Source organism: Erithacus rubecula, assembly GCF_903797595.1.
Source record: "Erithacus rubecula genome assembly, chromosome: 17".
In the NCBI taxonomy this organism is placed as follows: domain Eukaryota; kingdom Metazoa; phylum Chordata; class Aves; order Passeriformes; family Muscicapidae; genus Erithacus; species Erithacus rubecula.
Genome location: NC_136669.1, coordinates 6,050,323 through 6,070,029, shown reverse-complemented (window position 1 = coordinate 6,070,029; position 19,707 = coordinate 6,050,323). Strand labels below are relative to the sequence as shown.

Sequence of the window (19,707 nt, the reverse complement as noted above, 5' to 3'; positions counted from 1 at the left end):
AGCCAGGCCAACTCTGCTGCCACCCTCCTCTCCCTCCAACATCCCCAGGTGCTGCCTTGAAGAGGCAGGTAGCTTGTTCCCAGTGAAAGATGCTGTCAAGGCTTAGCCCAAGGGCACAGGTATAAAACTTCGTGCAGGAACAATGTGCTGCAGGAATTGTGCTGAACCAGCCAAACTGGGTGGTTCCAGGGGATCAACCAGGACTGCTGAGATGATCTCACCCACTTGCTTCCAGCCTGATCCCATTGCTTGTGTAACTCAAACATGTTTTATAGGGAAAATCTAACCTGGTGGTCCTTCTCCCTCTGGACTAAGCCAGGACCTGATTTTGGTGTTTCTGGCAATAGCAAAATATAAATTTCCCCCCACAACTTCTTCTCTTTGTGACTTCTGTAAGAGCTCTGAGGATTCTTCTGATGCCAAGTCATGTCCCTGGGACAGCAGCAGGTCTGGGCTCATGGTTAAAGGTGTAGATGAGGCACTTGGGGACATGGAGTAGTGGTGGCCATGGCAGTGCTGGGTTAACAGTTGGACTGGGTGATCCTAGAGACCTTTTCCGACCCTAATTGTTTTGTGTGGTGCAGAAAGGCAGGGAGGTCTCCAGGAACCCAAAGAGTGTCTCCACATCCACCTTGGGTCCGTCAGCAACCTTTCCCCCAAATGGAAAATGTGCTTTTGGGGTAAAAAACCCCAACAAAACACATGAAAAAAATCAGTAGCTGCGATGCCATCTGTGCCTGCAGTGTGGCACAGCGGGGACAAGCTGTGCCCAGACTGCTGAGCACCTATGCCAGGGAGCTGAAAGAGGTGGCACGAGCCTTCCTCCTCATTTCTCCCCCTGGGAGAGGAATGTCCTGTTTCTCTTGGGAACAACATATCTCCTTGGCATCTCTCTCTGTAGCAGCTTTGATTTCTTTTCCAACTGCAGCTCTCTAGCCTCAACAGCATGTCTTGGATATTTTTTTCTCCCACTGGTCCCCCTCCTTTTGATCCTAGGGGAAAGGCTGGTTGAAAACCTCTCCAGCAGCCCTGGCCAGAGGCAATAGAGGGCTGGGGGCAGCAAGTTGGCAGTTCATTTGTTTTCCTCGATGGGGTTTCAAAAAAAGTGATGGGCTGATGAGTTTGGAGTCTCAGGGGGGCAATTTCCCTGGCAGCATCCAAGTTGTGTCACCTCTCTGCTTGGCTCTGTGACGACAGTGTTGATTTGAATTCTTCCAACTAAAGACTGATTTAAATGATGGTGAAGTTGGGGGGTGGCGTGTGGGAGTAGAGCACTGAGCACTATTCTTTTTCGGTTGTCATATGCCTCCATAAAGACTTCTGCCTTGGGGATTTGCATAGATCCATGGTCCAGATTGTGCTGCAAAACCCACCGGTGGTCCTCAAAGCTATGGCAACGCTTCTGTGCTGGCTCTGAGCAGATGAAGCTGGGAAGTTTAGGTGTGTTTGCAAGTCTTATGCCATGATTGTTCCTTTTGGGGTTTGGGGGATGCAGACAGGGCTTGGAGTGCAGCTGGGAGATCCCACTCCACTCCTGACAGTGTTCCCCCTCCTCTGCAGCCCCATCCCCTGGGAAATGTCAGGCTGCATTTCTATTCTATTCTATTCTATTCTATTCTATTCTATTCTATTCTATTCTATTCTATTCTATTCTATTCTATTCTATTCTATTCTATTCTATTCTATTCTATTCTATTCTATTCTATTCTATTCTATTCTATTCTATTCTATTCTATTCTACTCTATTCTATTCCATTCCTTTCCATTCCTTTCCATTCCATTCCACTCAGCATGCTCTGCTTTGCTGAGCACTCCCAGCCTCGCACTCCAAACCACTCGGATTTGATGGTGAGATGGTGAGGTCAGGAAAAAACCCAACATTTTCAATGTTTTTGTGCAAAATAGGTGTTTGGGTAATGACCTCATGGGGAGGGAGGCTGCAGAGTGAGCTAGTCTCCTACCAGTGAAACCGCAGGAGGCGAACGAGTGGGATTGTGCAAATGTCCCAGCCACAGGGAAAGCTTAATTCGGTGGTTGTAATAGCTGAGGACACGCACATCTGTAGGGAAGCAGGCTCCCTTCCTCGTGCTGCTCCCAGAAGGGCTTGTTTGTTTAATTTTATCTCGCCGAGAAAATTATAAAAGGAAAAAAAAAAAAAAAAAAAAAAAAGACAACCACCACTCTGTGGTTTTTACTCAGCTGCAGCACAAAACCACCCCAGCGGAGCCTGGAGAGCGCCGGGAGCAAAGCCCTCGCCTGAGCCCAGGTATTTCCGTGGGGAAGAGGGGCAGCGAGGGGCCGTGTGACGGCGGCAGCCCCCGCGCTCTGCCAGGACCTGGCACAGGGCCAGGCAGGATGGAGCTGCTGTAGGAATCGTCAGAGCTGGAGAAATCCGGACATCGCACTCGCTAAGCTGCTCTCCCACCTCCACCCCGTGCTGATAAACCCCACTGCCCAGGGCAGCGGCGCCCTGCAAAGAGGGAGGTGTTTGCCCTTGGAGAGGCTGGAGGAGGATGGGGGTCTCTGCGACCCCCAACAGCAACCTGGCTTGCCCAGGTGCCACCAATGCTCCTCCTGGCCGAGCAGAGTAGGCAAGGTTGGATTCTGGGGCAGAAAGTCGAGATCTTAGTGGTGGTTGGTGCTTTGCAAGCTGCCATGTAAACCCCGCCACGGAGATGCGGCTGGATAACGTGGGAGCGCCTGTGCTCTGGTTTCAGCTCATTTTCCTCGCTGTCATTAGTTTAAATTTCCGAGGGAGCCTGTGCTTGGCATCAGACGCTGTCATCCTTTAATTTAACAAATGCAAGAACGGGAGCGTTTCCAAGTGGAGTGATTAGAAACGTCCCGCTCCATCCCGCAGCCGCGGTGCCGGGCGCTGGCCGGGCCTCGCCCCGCGCTGTCACCGCCACCCCGCCGGCGGGGCTGAGACCTCCCACACTCGTCACACGGCTGTGACATCCCATCATCATCGCCATCCCATCATCGCCATCCCATCATCGCCACCCCATCATCGCCACCCCATCATCGCCACCCCATCATCGCCATCCCCACCCGCTGCTCAGCGCTCTCAGGACCTGCCGATGGCCTGGCTGGCATGGAGCAACAGGGGCTGGATGCAGGAGCGCAGCTGCCCGGGGCAGGGAGGGGCCGTGCCCCCCGTGCCACCCCCACGGCAGCCACCGAGACCCCGCCACCCCTTCGCCCTGGCAAGGCCCTTCTCCGCCCCCGGGTTTGCGTAGGATGCCGCGTGTCCCCCCTAAGCTGCTTAATGAGGGTTAAGAAGCTAACGGGCTTATTTCCAACAATGATTTCCACAGCTCTGCAGGTGTCCCTGGAAGCCGAGTGGCCCTGCTCCCACCCCGGAGCATCCTGCTGCACCAGCCAGCCTGTGCTGCCATGAGCTTGTCAGTGCTCAGCCAGCTGCCTGAGTCAGATCAGTGGCTGTTTTCAGGGGGTTTAAACACCCTGTTGCAAAGATGCATGCCGTGGTTTGGGTAGGGAAGGGGAGGAGGGGGGTGGCATCCCTATGGATACATCCCCCACCGCCCTGGTCCCTCTCGCTCTGCCTCCAGAGCATCTCTGCAGCATCCCTGGGCGGTCGCCTGGAGACGGCCGCCGCGGGTTGCCACAGCGACGGAGCCTTCGCTCAGCATCCCTCCAACTCCGCAGCCTTGGCCGAAGTTGGGCGAGAGAAAAATACCCCAGAGAAGAGACTCTGCCCTCCCCTGGGGTAGCAAGCGCAGGGCTGGGGAAACTGAGGCAGAGAAATTGGTGCTGTGAGGTGATGGAGAAGGGTTTGGAAGTTGTCTGCGGGGTGTAATGGGGTAAAGAGTGGTGGAAATGGGGCCGGTGGAGGGCAGGGGGTACTTGCAGTCTCTGGGGTGGGGGCAGCACTTTGGGGGCAGGTGCTGGTGCAGCACCTTCACACGAGTCCTCCCAGCAGCAGCCATCGGTTGTCACCATGGCAGTGCCAGCTGTGCTCAGGTTGTCATCTGTCGTGACATCCAGCATGTGCTGGGGTGGGCTGCAGGGGTGTGCACACCCTGGGAGATCAGCCACCCCTGGGGTTTCCTACACAGGATGGAGAGATGGCCACAAAACCATCAGGGTCCCTGGGGGATGGGGTTCCACAGGGTGAGACAGTGGCACAGGCTGGTGCCTGGCCTGGGGACTCTGCAGCGAGGAAGAGGAGGGTGAAGCCCTTTGGGGTGACTGTGGCAGTGGGGGCCCCACCAGCCCCACCATGGAGGGCTCTCCCCATCCCAAGCCTATAATTAAAGGCGATGTCCGTGGAGGGTGAGGAGAGGTTACGTAACTTCGGCATTTGGAAAATTCTTTCTGCTCCCTTATCGGCTTTATAAATATCTCAACCTGGGGCCAGGCCAGGCAGGGGGAAGGTGATGACAGGGGCTGCTGCCAGTCCCCACGCTCAGGTCCCTCCAGCTTCTGTGCCTCAGTTTCCCCATCTCTATAGACAAAAGCATCTCTGCTTCTCCCACTGCTGTGCTAAGGAGAGGGTTCTTTGCTGCCTATGGGAGCAATGAGTGTTTCTCCCCTTCAACAAAAAAAGAGGGGGATTTTTCTTCCTCTCTTGGAATAGGCTTGAGGGTGGTTTTGAGTCACAGACCTCCTTAAGTGGCAAGACCAAAGAAGCATGGCCCTGCCTGCAGCACTTACTGCCTTGCCCTAATCTGGTATCACATCCCCCAGGTTTGAATTTGTTGTGTCCTTCTGGCTGGTCTTTGGTGCCCTAAAAATCCCCAGGTGGGGGCCATGCAGTGCCTTAGCCACTGTGTTTTCCCAGCAGGATGCTGGGGGTGGGTGCCTGCCCTGCTCCCCCTGCTCCACCCAGCACCATCCCCGAGCCAGGGGACAGTGGGATGCTGCTGCATGGCTGGTGACACTGCAGGAGGCCCAGGCTCTGGGGGGGCTGGAGCAGGTCCCCTGCTCACGTGCACTTGCACTTGTGCCACTTGCAGAGTTGTGTGCCCGCGGGGATGGCGGAGGGCGGCCGGGGCCGTGTCGATAGGAGCACACACAGCACACACGGCCAAGGGCAGCGTTGTGTAACTCTCCGTGAGGCTCTTCACCAGGGGCATGTCACTGTATCCAATGCCACCAGACTTGTCATCCTCCCCACCGCCACCAGACTTGGCCCCTGCCCCAAGCCACGGGGTCCTTTTGCTCTGTGCCCTCCCATTGCCATCACGGCCACCCAGCCATGCCACGATGCTGTGTGATGTCTATTTTTACCTCTCAAGGGATGCTGGTGGGCAGGACCAGGACCCCAGGGGTTCTGCAGGCTGTTGTGGGTGGCAGCAGTATGACACCACCTTTACCTCCCCAAATCTTCCTGTGACAGCATTTTGGGTTTGCCTGCTGGTGCCCTTCTCCTTGTCAGCACACACAGCAGTGCCCAGGCTCGCCAACGCTGGGCTTTGCACTCTCCTTGTTCATTGTAGGGTTGCCCAAGGACACACGTGGGGGTTGTTATTTTAGGGCTGGCCAAAAAAAAAATAAATAGGGATCCCTTCATTGCTGTTGTGATCCTGCAGTGTGTGTCTGAGCAAGCCACCCACCAGTGACCTGCTCTGTGCAAAAGAGCAGAGGGGGAACACAGGCAGATGTGCACCAAACCTTGATGGTTTAAAAATGACCTTTTAAATGCCTTAAATGCCCAGATGTCTGCTACACAGTCTGTGTCTGCTGAGCCCCTTAACAGCAGAACCTGAGGTTGGGGCACAGAAATAATGAGTCATTTTAGGGACCTCGGTATCTGTCTGGTTCCTTCATGGCCACCTCAATTTGAACAGGGCTTTCCAAGCAAGGTGGGAGGAATGATGGGTGTCCTGTGTGGTGGCAATGGGTGCTGTAGCATGTGGCAATGCAGTGTCCCACAGCACCTCACCCCCAGGCTGTGGGCTACTACAGCAGTGGCTGCTGACGTCGGGCAGAGATTTGACTTCTTGCTGCCAGGGCCAGGCTGAGAGGGCACCCATGGCTGGTCCCCGTGGGCAGGGAATGAGGGAGGATTAATTGAGTCTCTGATCTCTGACGGCGAGAGGGGACGAGAGCAGTGACCCCCCCAGCGTTACGCAACGCTTGTGCTAAATCTTCATGCAGCAGATAAAGACAGTCCCCAAAATACCCTGCCCTGCCTTTGCTGCCCTTCAGCTACTTGGGTTTGGGGACATGCCTGAAGTTTGGGGTTGTCTGGTTCTCCAGTGTCAGCAAAGAAGGGTTGAAAGGGCAGAAACATTGGGACAGAAACTTGTTACCCTCTGGAAAGGAGACTTCCTCCAAGCAGGCTCTGCTTGAGGAATGAGCATTTTAAAGGGAGCCTTCACAAGATTTCGAAGACTCTGAAACTCATGAACTGGTGGTGGGAGAGCCATGAGCTGGAGGAGAACTACTAGCTGCAAGAACAGTGCTAGGGCCTTTTTTGTCTTGAAGATGCTGGACAGCATCACGAGTGTGCCAGGGGAGTTGGACACCCCCAGCAGAAAAGGAGGGGGATTTTTCATCCTCTCCTGAGAAGATGGGGTTTGTGTCATGGCCATCATTAAACAACAAGAGCAAAGTGGTCTTGCCTTGGGACACCATCTGCCTGGCACCCTCTGATCCACCAGTTTGGAATGGGTCTCATCCTTCTGGCTGGTCCTTCACTTCCCAAAGATCTCTGAAATCCCCTCCAAGCTGCTTCTATTCCATCGCCCCTGGGACCACTAAGGCATCTGTGGCTCCCCACCGCTGTCCCGGCGCGATTCCCCTCCCTGCCCCTTGGAAAGGGGCACATCCCCCGGCTGGCGGTGGCTCCCGGGGCCGCGGCCGAGGTGCCATGTGCTGTACATGTAGGGAAGCAGCGGGGCTGTAATCTGAGCCGGGCAGCGATCAGGCAGGACACCGGCCGAGTCCCGGCCCGGCTCTGCACCCGCGGCTCCCGCTGCCCCCGCGGTAAGTAGAGCCGGGAGCGCGGCGCTCCCCGGGCTGGCGTGTCCTTTCCCTCCCTGCCGGGTTAACAGCCACCTTTAGGGCTCTGCTGACACCTTAACCCATGGCGGTGCCACTGGGAACACAGCAGCACTTCAGGGGTGGAAATGACAACTTCACCCTGGCACGGCCGTGGAGCCTGGAAAGCTCCTGGGATAGAGGGACACGGGCTGTACTTCTCACCGAGAGTTGAGCAATTGTTAGTGTTTGGATGGAGTAGGAATGATCGTGGGTTTAAGATCCAAAAAAGGATGGAAGGTGGTGATGAGCAGTTGATGGCTCAGCCTTGCTTACATCCCAGCTCTCCTGGCTGGAAGGGATGTGTGTATCCTGAGCTGGCTCTCGTGGTCACCCCACTCCTTTCCGTGCTGATTCCCAGCTGGAATGTCACCACGGGAGATGCCATGGTTCTCCCCACAGCTCCTGGCTCCGGTGGCAGCTCCATCCCTCCCTCCCAACCCGCTGCCAGTGTTATACCTGCAGGATAAACATTTCCTGGGCGTGGCTCTGCCCACACTCGTGATTTCCCTGGAGCGGGAGACACGCTCCTGGAGTGAGTTCTGATAGGTGAGAACAAGTGAAAATCTGCCTTGGGATAATGGGATTTGGTAAAGAGGCCCCAAATGGAACCAGGCAAGAGGGAGGTACAGGATTAGTCATGCTGAATGAGGATGAATGGATGCAGATCTGTCGTCTCCTGCCTCTGACCCTGAGGTGTGAGAGGCCTTGAAATAATCCATGCCTGTGATATCCCAGGGATGCTTCCAATCCTTGGTGTTACCTTCAGGGTAGGAAGCCCTCAGCACTGCGGCCCTCAGCTCGTTTCTGTCTGGTTGGTGATAAAATCCACTTGGAGACATTTGCCCTTTCTGCCTCTCTGTTCCCTTTCTTCCCACGGTGGTTTTCAGCAGCTGGATGCTCCCCCCTTGGTCAGGGACAGGGCTGGGGCAGGGGTGGTGCCTCTCCCCTGAGCCTTTTGGTATGTGCTGGATGGGAACCTGCCATTCCCAAAGGAAATCTGTGTCCCTGCAGAGGCCCCAGCTATGGCAGGCAGGAGTGAGGCTGACTGATTCCAGCTCTGGATCATCTGTTCAACCCCATCGCTGGGGAATTTGGGGCTGGAGCTGGAGCCCAGCATGTATCCAGATTTGGGAACATGCAGGAGGCACCAGGGCCATGTGATGGAGACACCCCAAGGTCACCATCCCATCCAAGAACATCCTCTGGGCCCACACGACCCAGGGATGGTTTTTTTTGGGATGGAAGTTCCCACCACAGCCTGGGCAGGGAATGGGACTTGCTTGGGCACTTGTACAACTCACTGGTACCTTGGGCACAGCTGGGCTAGGAGGTATTTCAGTTCTAAGCTGTGGGCACACCCCAGCCATGAGTCCCACTTAGGGGGGCTCCTCTTCACCCTCCAAAGACCCTTCTGATCCAGCTCCAGCCATCTCCATCACCAGAGCTCCTGGGGCTCCTGGGACACTGTACCATGGCAGGACACGGGGCAGGGAACACATCATTGCTGCTGCAGAACTTTAATTTGCAGGGCCCTGGGGCTGCTGGGAGCAGATCTCTGATGTCCTGTGGGTCAAATCCTGCTGGGTGCAGGGTCTGGTGCATCAGCAGGCTGGGAAACCTCCCCTCCCCCTCACTAAATCCCTTCCCCGGCGCAGGACAGTAGGTTACGGGACTCGACCAGAGGTTGGATTTAAGGAGATTACAATTTCTCCCCCAGGATAATCTAGAAATTCAATTAAAACTCTCTGTCTCCTGCCCGGGCTGCAGCAGGGCCCGGGGCACCCTGTGCCCTGCAGCCATGGCCGGGGAGCGCTGGGGTCCCCCCGGGCACACACCAGGTAAGGGCTGACCCCTCCCCAGATCCTGCCGGAGCTCCCCCTGCCCGGGGAGGAGCTGGGGCTCTGCCCCTTCCCAGGGGGATTTCCTGGGATATTAACACCCATGCTCTGAGCTGGAGCAGAGCAGCTGGGGTGGGGGGGCTCTGGGGGTCTGCAGGGGGCTGTGGGGAGGGGTAAGGGGGTACCCCGGAGGTTTGGGTGGGAGAAGTGGGCAGGGCAGTCTGGCTGCATCTCCTGGGGTTTTGGGGTGTCCTTTGACAGCCCCTGATACAGGTGGTCCCTGCCAAGGCCTGCAGCCCCCTTGCCCTCATCCTTTCCCCCAGCCACGTCCTGTTGTCCGGGTGTATGGATGTGAGGGGATGGAAAAACAGCCTGTGATTTCCAGAAGGATTATTTCAAGGCACAGGGGGTGGCAGGGCTGGCTGTGGGTTGGAGTGACTGTGGATTTTGTGGCATTCCCAGATCCCTCTGACACTGTCCTGCAGCAGGGTGGATGCACAGCCCTGGGGTCCTGTCACTGCAGGGTGTGGGTGCTGTAACAGGGATGGGTGCTGGAGCTGGGATGCTCAGTCCCCATACCACACCACAGAGTTTTGGAGCCGAAAAAATGCTCAGTGCAGCCTCTGAAAGGGTCTGTCCCGGGATCTCTGTGATCCAAGGCACATTTAGCAGGAGTTTTAGAGTGCTTAAGCACAAGCCCATCACCCTGCAGAGGCCACCTGGCCCCAGTGGTGACGAATGCTGCACGTGGCCCTTTTTTTCTGCTTCTGTACCCGTGGCATCCACACGTGGCTCGGGGGACAGGGATGAGCCAGCATCTCTCCAGGCACCCCGTCACCTCAGGTCTTGCCACCGAGGGATTTCCTTGTCCCACATGCCTCAGTTTCCCTTCTGCATGTGCCACCAAGACTTGCAGACAGCGATTTCTTGACTGCTTGTTGGAAGTAGAGGAGTGTGGAGGATTCTGGGAAGAGGTGTGTGCCTGTGGTGGTTTTCTTCCCCTATCCCTGCCAAAACAGAGAAGTTTTTTTCTCATTAGGGATGCTCTGTGGTGGGAACCTCTTTCCTGTCCTCTCTGGCAGTGGTGAGGAAACAGGGGGCCGTTTATGCTCATTTATTCTTTATATGTCCTGACCTGGCCCGCCTTGTGCTGACCCTTAATTTTTTGGCAGTGCTCAAAGACAGGGCATTGTGGAAGGAGATATTCAGGCATTGCTGCTGCCGTGGTGTGGCTCGGGGATCCTCCAGCCCCTGAGCTGCCTCCCCTCGCTTTGTGGGTGCCTGGGGAGGGGTGGCAATATCGGGACGGGACGAGCAGGGGATGTTTGGGTTTCCTCAGCTGTGCCGCACGCAGAGCTCGCTCCTCGCCGCTGACATTGCTGTCCTGCCGCTGGGGCATGAAGGGCATCGCCGCGGGAGATAGCAGCGTTATCTGCGGCGCAGGGCAGCGTTATCTGCGGCGCAGGGCAGGCAGCAGCCCCGCGTGTGACCCGCTCACGCCCTGTCACCTCTCCGGCCCCGCGCACAGGGGACCTGCCTGTCCATCATCCCCAAACTCCGCTCCTCCGAGTCCCCACCTGAGCACAGCCCGCTTCTGTGCACACTTCCATGGGAAAATCCACGCTGGGAGGCTGCAAGAGGGGGGTGGCAGCCGAAACTCCAGAGGTGCGGGGAAAGGTGTGATGATAAATCACATTGGCACATTCAACCGGCTCTAACTAATGACTCCCCCGGCATCCAACACATTTTCCCAGCGTGCTGGCTGTTCCGAATATTGTTGTAACATTTAACATCCCCTTTTAAGAAAGAAAAAAATAAAATAAAATAAATAAAATTAACTGTGCAGTTGGCAGATTGCTGGAGGCGCTGGGATTCTCGGCGGGGAAGCGCTCCGCGGTGGGAGCTGGGCTGCTGCAGTTTCGTGGCAGGAGTTCTTGCCTCTCTTAGCTCATTAGCTGGGGCAGTCCTCGGCGTCTCTGCCTTGGGAGCCGCGGGGAGCCGGGGCCGCTCATTCCCGAAACTCGTATTATGAGCCTGTTTTGTTTTCTGCGTGTTAACGCTGTTAGCTCTGCACGGGACGCGTGGCACGGACAGCAGGGGATGGTCCCGGTCCTGCCCCACTCCCAGCGTGGGTTTGTCTGCGGGCAGGGATTGTCAGGGGAAGTTTTGATTTTGTTCCTGTCGGGGGAAATTGCGGTGGGCAGGTTTGTGAAGCTCCTGGGAAGCAGGCGGGAAGGGGGAATACCTCCCAGGAACACCCCAGGGGCTGTCCTGGCTGTGAGGAGATGCCAGGGAGGTGCTGGAGGATGTACCCCTGAGCCAGGGAGATGTAGGGTGACCACGGAGATGCTGTCCCCAGCTGGTCCCTGTTAGAGCCCGTCCAGCCACGGCTTTCCTTGTGTTTGCATGAGCGCTCTCCCAGCCTGAGCCTCCCGCAGCGGCAGCGTGGGGCTCCAGCCTTCAAATTTAAACCAAACCAGAAATTCAGCTTTCAGCGAACTCGAGAAAGTGTATTTCCAAACAAAACTGTGCTAAATAAAGGACGAGCCGCAGGCGGCCGCCTGCTCCGGCACATCCACTTTGCTGCCTTTATTTAGCTGCCGTCTCCCCAGGCTGCTGCTGCCGGCCCGGGACGGGGGGGGTCTGTCCCCCGGGAGCTTCGGGAACACTCGGTCCGGGAATGTGGGGTCCCAAATGGGAAAGGGGCTGTGTCACAAGAACTTCCCTGTACCCAAAACAGAGTGGGCTCCTTGGGTCTGTTCTGGCATCACCCTGCAGCAGAGGGGTCGCTGAAACTCTGTGTGACATGGGAAAGGGAAAAAGGGAAAGGGAAAGGGAAAGGGAAAGGGAAAGGGAAAGGGAAAGGGAAAGGGAAAGGGAAAGGGAAAGGGAAAGGGAAAGGGAAAGGCAAGGGAACGGGAAAGGGAGAAGGGAAAGGAAAGGGAAAGGGAAAGGAAAGGGAAAGGGAAAGGGAAGGGAAGGGAAAGGGAAAGGAAGGGAAAGGGAAAGGGAACCGTTCCGGGAAAGGGAAGGGAAAGGGAAAGGGAAAGGGAAAGGGAAAGGGAAGGGAAAGGACGGAGGAAGGAGGAAAGGAAGGAAGGAAGGAAGGAAAGGAAGGAAGGAAGGAAGGAAGGAAGGAAGAAGGAAGGAAGGAGGAATGAAGGAAGGAGGAAGGGAAGGAAGGAAGAAAGGAAGGAAGGAAAGGAAGGAAGGAAGGAAGGAAGGAAGGAAGGAGGAAGGAAGGAAGGAAGGAAGGAAGGAAGGAAGGAAGGAAGAAGGAAGGAAGGAAGGAGAGGAAGGAAGGAGGAGGAAGGAAGGAAGGAAGGAAGGAATAGGAAGGAAAGGAAGGAAGGAAGGAAGGAAAGGAAGGAAGGAAGGAAGGAAGGAAGGAAGGAAGGAAGGAAGGAAGGAAGGAAGGGAGGAAGGAAGGAAGGAAGGAAGGAAGGAAGGAAGGGAAGGAAGGAGAGGAAGGAAGGAAGGAGGAAGGAAGGAAGGAAGGAAGGAAGGATAAGGAAGGAAGGCAGGAAGGAAGGAAGGAAGGAAAGGAAGGAAGGAAGAAGGAAGGAAGGAAGAAGGAAGGAAGGAAGGAAGGAAGGAAGGAAAGGAAGGAAGGATAGGAGGAAGGAAAGGAAGGAAGGAAGGAAGGAAGGAAGGGAAGGAAGGAAGGAAGGAAGGAAGAAGGAGGAAGGAAGGAAGGAAGGGAAGGAAGGAAGGAAGGAAGGAAGGGAAGGAAGGAAGGAAGGAAGGAAGGAAGGAAGGAAGGAAGGAAGGAAGGAAGGAAGGAAGGAAGGAAGGAACGGAAGGAAGGAAGGAAGGAAGGAAGGAGGAAGGAAGGAAGGAAGGAAGGAAGGAAGGAAGGAAGGAAGGAAGGAAGGAAGGAAGGAAGGAAGGAAGGAAGGAAGGAAGGAAGGAAGGAAGGAAGGAAGGAAGGAAGGAAGGAAGGAAGGAAGGAAGGAAGGAAGGAAGGAAGGAAGGAAGGAAGGAAGGAAGGAAGGAAGGAAGAAGGAACAGAGAAAACAAGAGTGGGGAGAAGGAAAGAGGGATGGGGAAAGGGGTGCAGGCAGGGGGAGCAGTGATGGTGATGGGGGGCCTGAGGGTCCCTGGAAACACCACCCCAGGTAAGGACAGAGCTGCTGCCTCTGCTGTCACCCGGGCACAGCTCCTCTTCCAGCACAGTTAATCCAGACCCCAGCTAATCCTCTCACAGGTCACTGGGGGCTCATTGCATTTTGTTCACTTCTCAAATGCATCTAGAATTAATTAAAACAAACCCGACTCTAAATTCCTCCTGTCGCAAAAGCATTTGGTGTATTGCCCTGGGGTGAGACAGAGGGGTGATAGAGGAGCAGCCTTTTCTGCCCCAAAATGCTCATACCTCGTTTCACAAAAAGAGATGAAACATTAATGAATGCAAGTCAGGATGGACAGGAGGAAGACTCGGGGTGGGAGACCAGGTTGGTGTTGGGCAGATCAGTTCTGCAAGGCCACTTTGGTCCTGTTTGACTTCCAGGGACTATAAGATTGTAAATATTTGCTATTAATATTAATGGTTTGTGCCTATTTAACTCTTCCCCGTGGTTCCAAAGAGGGAGAATCTCTTGTTCCGTGTATGAATGATCCCTTGGTCTGCTGAGATGCCAGCAAACTACTGTGGCTCTTGAAAAATCAACTTTGAGGATAAAAATGCTTGTGCTTGGATTGTAGCAAGGGAAAATGTGTTGTTTGGTGTAAGATGGTGGCACACACGGTTCTGTGTCCAAACCTGGGAGGTTTGGGCTGGCTTTAGTGCCCCTGCTTGTGGTGAAGAGGGTTTCTTGATTCTCAGGCTGGATTTGGGGAGCATTTCAGTAAAAGGCAGCGCAGGGTATCATTGCGAGCCGGGATGATGCAGCCCCGGGCAGGTTGTGCCTGGCAATGCTCCCTGCTGCTGGCTGGCCCTGGACACTGTGTAATGGAAAGGGTGTGTTTGTCCCAGCGTGTCCCCGGGCGCTGGAGCTGATTGCAGGAATCGAGCGCATCGATCGCGCCGGCGGATCCGGCACAGCCTGTCCAGCCCCGCGGCTTTGCCAGCTCCAGGCAGGAGCTGGGCTTTCATGGGGGCTCTGCACCCCTCCCCACCACGCTGCTGCCCTGTGCTCACTGCCAGAAAGGCACTTCCATGCTTAGTGGTGCTAATAGGGTGACCACTGGCAGGGGGTGGTGTATGGAGGGTTCCTGTGGTGCCATCTCTTTGAGGTGCTTGGTATGTGCCACATGGCTTCTCCACAATCCTGTCCACTCCACTACGGGCTGGGGGTCCTGCAACCTGGCACAGTGTCACTGTGTTCCCTCATCACATGCTCATCTCCACCATGGGGGCCCAGCAGGCATGGGCCACCTCTCCCATGTCCATGTCACCTCTCTCCCAAGCAAAGTTGAGTGCAGGTCCTTGACCCTGCAGCTGAGCCTTCTGGAAGGGACCAAAACAGCTCCCCATTCCCCAGTGGCAGCTGTTCTTTCACAAGACTTGGCTAGCTAAATCCATCCATGACCGTGGATGGCTCCATGTCCCAATGGATACGTTGGGAAAATTGCTCCTCAGAACATCTGCCCGAGCAAGTGCCTTCCTGGAGCCTTCTCCAACCGGATGCACGTTGGCTGTGTCCTCTTCCATCCCGGGCAGGGGGACAGAGGTTAAATCCACATCTCCCTGTGCTTTCCCTGGAGCCCAGAAGAGCTGGTGCTCTGAGGTCGGCGCTGGGCTGGGCATCGATCCATCTGGCACGGGCAATGCAAACTGATGGAGCTGCTTCCAGGAGTACCTTTATTGGTATCTGTGTCCCAAGGAGAACAGCTCGGCCTCTCTGCTTTCCTCTCTGGTGGCAGAGCTCGTGGGAAAAGTGAAGTGGAGAAACTCCAGGTTTTTCATCTGCTTGTTGAGTGTCGTACAAATGCACTAAGATTCGTTCGCTCACTTCGTGAACAAACTCTAACACCTTCTCCCTTTCCTCTGTGTGTCTTTTGGGAGCAGCCCAGCCAAGGAAGGGAGAATTAAAGCAGAGTAGGACATTGTCACTCAACATCAGAACCATTGGCCAAGCAGCCCCTCGGGTCCCTGTGCCAGAGTGGTAACGGCCCTGTCTCTGTTTTCTCATTACAGAGCCTCTCACGGGATCCACGTGGTGACGTGGCAGCCAAGACGTGGAAGTTTGGGACTTCTCTTCCACCGCAGCAGAATTTGGGGGGTGGGCAGGGGTGGGTTAGGGGGACACTGGGAGTCGCAAGACTCTTCACCTTCACTGTGGGCCTGGCTCAGGGATGACTACAGGCAGAGTCAACCCTTACAGCATTGTGTCCTCCGAGGAAGACGGGCTGAGGTTGACCACCATGCCAGGTATCAACGGCTTTGGCAATGGGAAAATCCACACCAGGAGGAAATGCAGGAACAGGTTTGTAAAGAAGAATGGTCAGTGCAACGTGGAGTTCACCAACATGGATGACAAGCCACAGAGGTACATTGCAGACATGTTCACCACGTGCGTTGACATCCGCTGGAGGTATATGCTCTTGCTCTTTTCCCTGGCATTTCTGGTGTCCTGGTTATTGTTTGGGCTGATTTTCTGGCTAATTGCACTCATTCATGGAGACCTAGAAAACCCGGGTGGAGACGATACTTTCAAGCCTTGCGTTCTGCAGGTCAATGGCTTTGTGGCTGCTTTTCTGTTCTCCATCGAGACCCAAACGACGATCGGGTACGGCTTCCGCTGCGTGACCGAGGAGTGTCCGCTCGCCGTCTTCATGGTGGTGGTTCAGTCCATCGTGGGCTGTATAATTGACTCTTTCATGATTGGTGCAATAATGGCAAAAATGGCCAGGCCCAAAAAACGGGCCCAGACATTACTCTTCAGCCATAACGCTGTAGTGGCGATGAGAGATGGAAAACTCTGCCTGATGTGGAGAGTTGGGAACCTACGGAAAAGCCACATAGTAGAAGCCCACGTACGAGCTCAGCTAATTAAGCCCAGGATCACGGAGGAAGGGGAGTACATCCCGCTCGACCAAATAGACATTGACGTGGGGTTTGATAAAGGCTTGGACCGTATTTTCTTGGTGTCTCCCATCACCATTCTCCACGAGATCAACGAAGACAGCCCCTTGTTCGGGATCAGCCGCCAGGACCTGGAGACAGATGACTTTGAGATCGTCGTCATCCTGGAGGGCATGGTAGAAGCCACAGCCATGACGACGCAAGCTCGGAGCTCCTACCTGGCCAGTGAGATACTGTGGGGCCACCGCTTCGAGCCTGTCTTGTTCGAGGAGAAAAACCAGTACAAAGTAGACTATTCCCACTTCCACAAAACCTACGAGGTCCCATCCACCCCCCGCTGCAGCGCCAAGGACTTGGTGGAGAACAAATTCCTGCTGCCCAGCACCAACTCCTTCTGCTACGAGAACGAGCTGGCCTTCATGAGCCGTGACGAGGAAGAGGAAGACGATGACAGCCGGGGTCTGGAGGACCTCAGCCCAGACAACAGGCACGAGTTCGACAGGCTTCAAGCCACAATAGCGTTGGATCAGCGGTCGTACAGGAGGGAGTCGGAAATATGACTCTTGGTCCTTCCGTTGACTTTTCCAAGGGTATTTTTTTTCCTCCTCTAATCTCTTCCCCTACAACCCGCTCAAATTATGCAGAACAATGCAAGTGCCATAGGAATGCTTGAGAAATTAGTATCGTTCATAGTTTTCAGTTTCATCGCAATAACCACTGAGCGGTCCGCAGGAGGGGACGGTGGCAGGCCACGGCGCGTGCCCCGCGCCCGGCGCCCGCGGCGGGGCCCACGGCCTGGGGATGGATGGACAGATGGATGGATGGATGGATGGAAGGATGGACAGAAGGAAGGATGAGGAGAGGAGGGTCCGTGGGGCGTGGGCAGGTGCTGGCCCCGCGCAGCCACGTGGGGCTTTGCTCTCCCTGCGGGGAAAACGCCGAGCACTGCGAGATCCAAAAAGAGGGAATATCAGGAAACAAATCTTACTCTCTCTCTTTCTTTGTTTTTTTTTAGGTTTTCCTTTTATTTTTTTAACTGAGCAGCAACAACAAAACAATTGCTCCTTCGGCAGGCGGTCTGGTTCAGTTGCACAAGAACAACACTTGAAATAACATGCAACATTAATGTACTTCTTTTTAATTTGGGGAAAAAACGGGGGAGGGAGGTGAGAGGGTTTTTAATTTTTTCACCGCACCGTTTGGGAGACTGTTTACCAAAATAATAATAATAATTATTATTATAATTATAACAATAATAATAATAATATTAAATCTGAAAGAAGTCATTCAGTATTTTTTAAAAATGAGCAAGGGAATGAAGAAGCCACCGGGGTCCTTTGAGGGGGTGACTTGTTGGGTAAATGCAAGACCTAAAATTTAAGATTGCATCCAATTTTGGGGTGTTTTTTTACCACTGGCATGACTTCATAGGCAGAAAACAGATGTAAGTGATTGTAGGTCTGTGGCAGTGAATGAAAGTAGTGGAATTATTGACAAAGGAGGTAATAAGGATAAGCAGGGCTGTGAGAGAAAAAAGCATTGTAAACATGGTAATTAGCAGATTTCTGGAAATGTTGGATTTTGGGGTGGAAATGGGGTCTGGAGCATCAGCTGCTGAAGTGTTGGGTCTCCCCCAACATCTCTGATGGGGAATTCATAAGGTTCACCATAACTGGTACAAAATGGTGAAAAGCACAAAAAGGAGAGTGGAGAGCTTTCGAAATTGGGTATTTCCCCACTTTTCTGACCAATTTGGTATCTTTCTTCCTTGAAGAATATTTTCAAACACAGAAATGAACGGGGAAAGTCATCTTGTTGGGCTGCATTTCTAGTCCTGGAGCTATGTGTGTGCCAGGCTGGGCTTTATGAATTCCCAACCCACCAGAGAGTCCTGCTTCAGAGACAGATGTTTTCCCCAAAACAACAGATGCCAGTCGAGAAAATCACCCCATCCTGCTCTTCAGCCCATCCCTGTGTCCCAACCTCAAGGTGGATTGTGCCTTAGAGATGCAAACTCATCCTGTGTCCCAGCCCTTCTCCACAGCCCCCATCCTTCATCCCCCCCTCTGGGTGAAGCCCCCTTTGCTCTGCAGCACCCACATCCCATCATCTACCGCCTTTCAGGCTGCCCTTGGTGACAGCCTGGTTTAGCTTTAGCTCTGGCACAAGGCAAAGCACCCCCTGCACATGAAGCCTCCTCTCCTGCCCTCCTCCCCACGGAGGGAAGGAGGCAGGAAGGGGCAGGTTTGTGGGTCCTTTCATCTGGCTGTGCTGTCGTTGGTGCTCTGGGAGCCAAGATCCGGCTCCCTGCTCCCTGGGAAAGGCTTTGTACCCATGGGCATCCCCCATCTGAGCCTGGCCATGGAGCCCGTGGGGGGAGGGCTCAGCAGTGGGGTCCTGCACAGCATTTCGGCTGTGATGGGCTCCCGGTGCTTTTCACCCCACAGCCCACGCCAGGGAAGTCGTGTCCTGGGGTCAGGACTTGCTGTGGCGTGTCCAAACACGGGTGGCAGAAGCAGGATTTGTCCTGTGTCCCCATCCCCATCTTCTTCTTGCCAAGGGCTCTGGGGAATGGCTGCCCCGAGTGTCCCACTGAGCACCGTGCTGGGGACAGGGGCATCATCCCTGCTGAGTTTCTTCCCTCCAGTGTCTGTCACCATCACCCCACACTGCCCACCAAGGGGCTGCTCTGTTTCTGGCTTCCACTAAAACCACTCCAGGGGCAGCACTGGGAGGCAGCTTTTTCAGCACTGAGTGCCCCAAATATGTTGTCCCCAAAAGTGGGGACACATAGGGACATGCCATTGAGCTCCAGCCATGACATTTCTGTTTCTAAGATAGCAAAGGTGGATGCCATCCCATCACCAATCCCTTTGCTCCTGGGGGGATGCTTTTACCCCCTGCTTTTTGCACCACAGCATCTGGGGGGTGGGAAGGATGGAGGGGGGGAAGAGAGATTTTGTGTGAGCACTACTTATTTATTTTTTTAAAACAAATGCTTTTAAGTGGTTTTAGGTTCTTTTGAATAAATAATAATTATTAAAAAAAATAAAAGGTGCACATCTTGCTGCTGTAGAGTTCTCAGAGGGTTAACTTCTTTATAAATATATATATATATCACAGTAAATATTTGTATAAAAACAAAAGAGAAATAGAGATGTCTTTAAGTAAATTATTGCTTTTAAAGAAACTTCTATGATTGTACAGTGTTACCTGGGAGAATAGAATAATATATACAGATGTATTTTTAAACTGCTGTGTAGGAGGATGTGAACTGGGACAGGGAGCACCTGTGGCTGGCACCGTGAGGGAATTTTGGACCTTCCCTGGCCCCTGTTCATGCACCCCCTTCTCCAAACCCTGCTAGTGGGGGTCTAGCTCTGCTGAGATGTCCTGTATCTACTGTATAGTCTTTGTCCTGACCATGGACCATGCTGGTACATTGTGTATAAATATTATTTTTGCCTACCTGTGAGAGCTCAGAGCTCCTGGTCTTTTTCCTACCACCAGGGAGCATTGGGAAAGGACCAGCCATAGTTTAAAACCCATCAATTGTCAAAGAGAGGGGGAAAAAGGAAAAAGAAAAGGAAAAAGGGTAGAAAAAATTTCCTTAGGGGCTGGGAAGGCTCAGGGATGCTCTGGGGGTGTGGATTTTTGTGGAGAGGAATCCCTTTGGGAAGGGGTTTGGAGATGAGCAAGGTGAAATGTCCCCCCACCAAAACCAGCCGCTCCATCCCTGCAGTTTACTGCGGCGTTACACTTGACCCTGGAGGACGGCAGGAGTCCGAGAAAGGAGAGAGCCACTAATCCTCTTGGCCAGCATCCCGCAGG

General features: G+C 54.2%; 1 protein-coding gene across 2 annotated transcripts in view; it reads left to right on the top strand.

Annotated features, from left to right (window-relative positions):
* LOC306809188 (ATP-sensitive inward rectifier potassium channel 12) overlaps positions 1-19,468 on the top strand; it is a 58,206-nt gene extending 38,738 nt beyond the window's left edge. For both annotated transcript variants that reach the window (XM_079320472.1, XM_079320471.1), the window contains one exon: positions 14,989-19,468. In XM_079320472.1, coding sequence (XP_079176598.1) covers positions 15,147-16,436 — 1,290 coding nt within the window. In that variant the 5' untranslated portion in view covers positions 14,989-15,146 and the 3' untranslated portion in view covers positions 16,437-19,468. The remainder of the gene's footprint in view (positions 1-14,988) is intronic.
* The last annotated feature ends 239 nt before the right edge of the window (positions 19,469-19,707 follow it).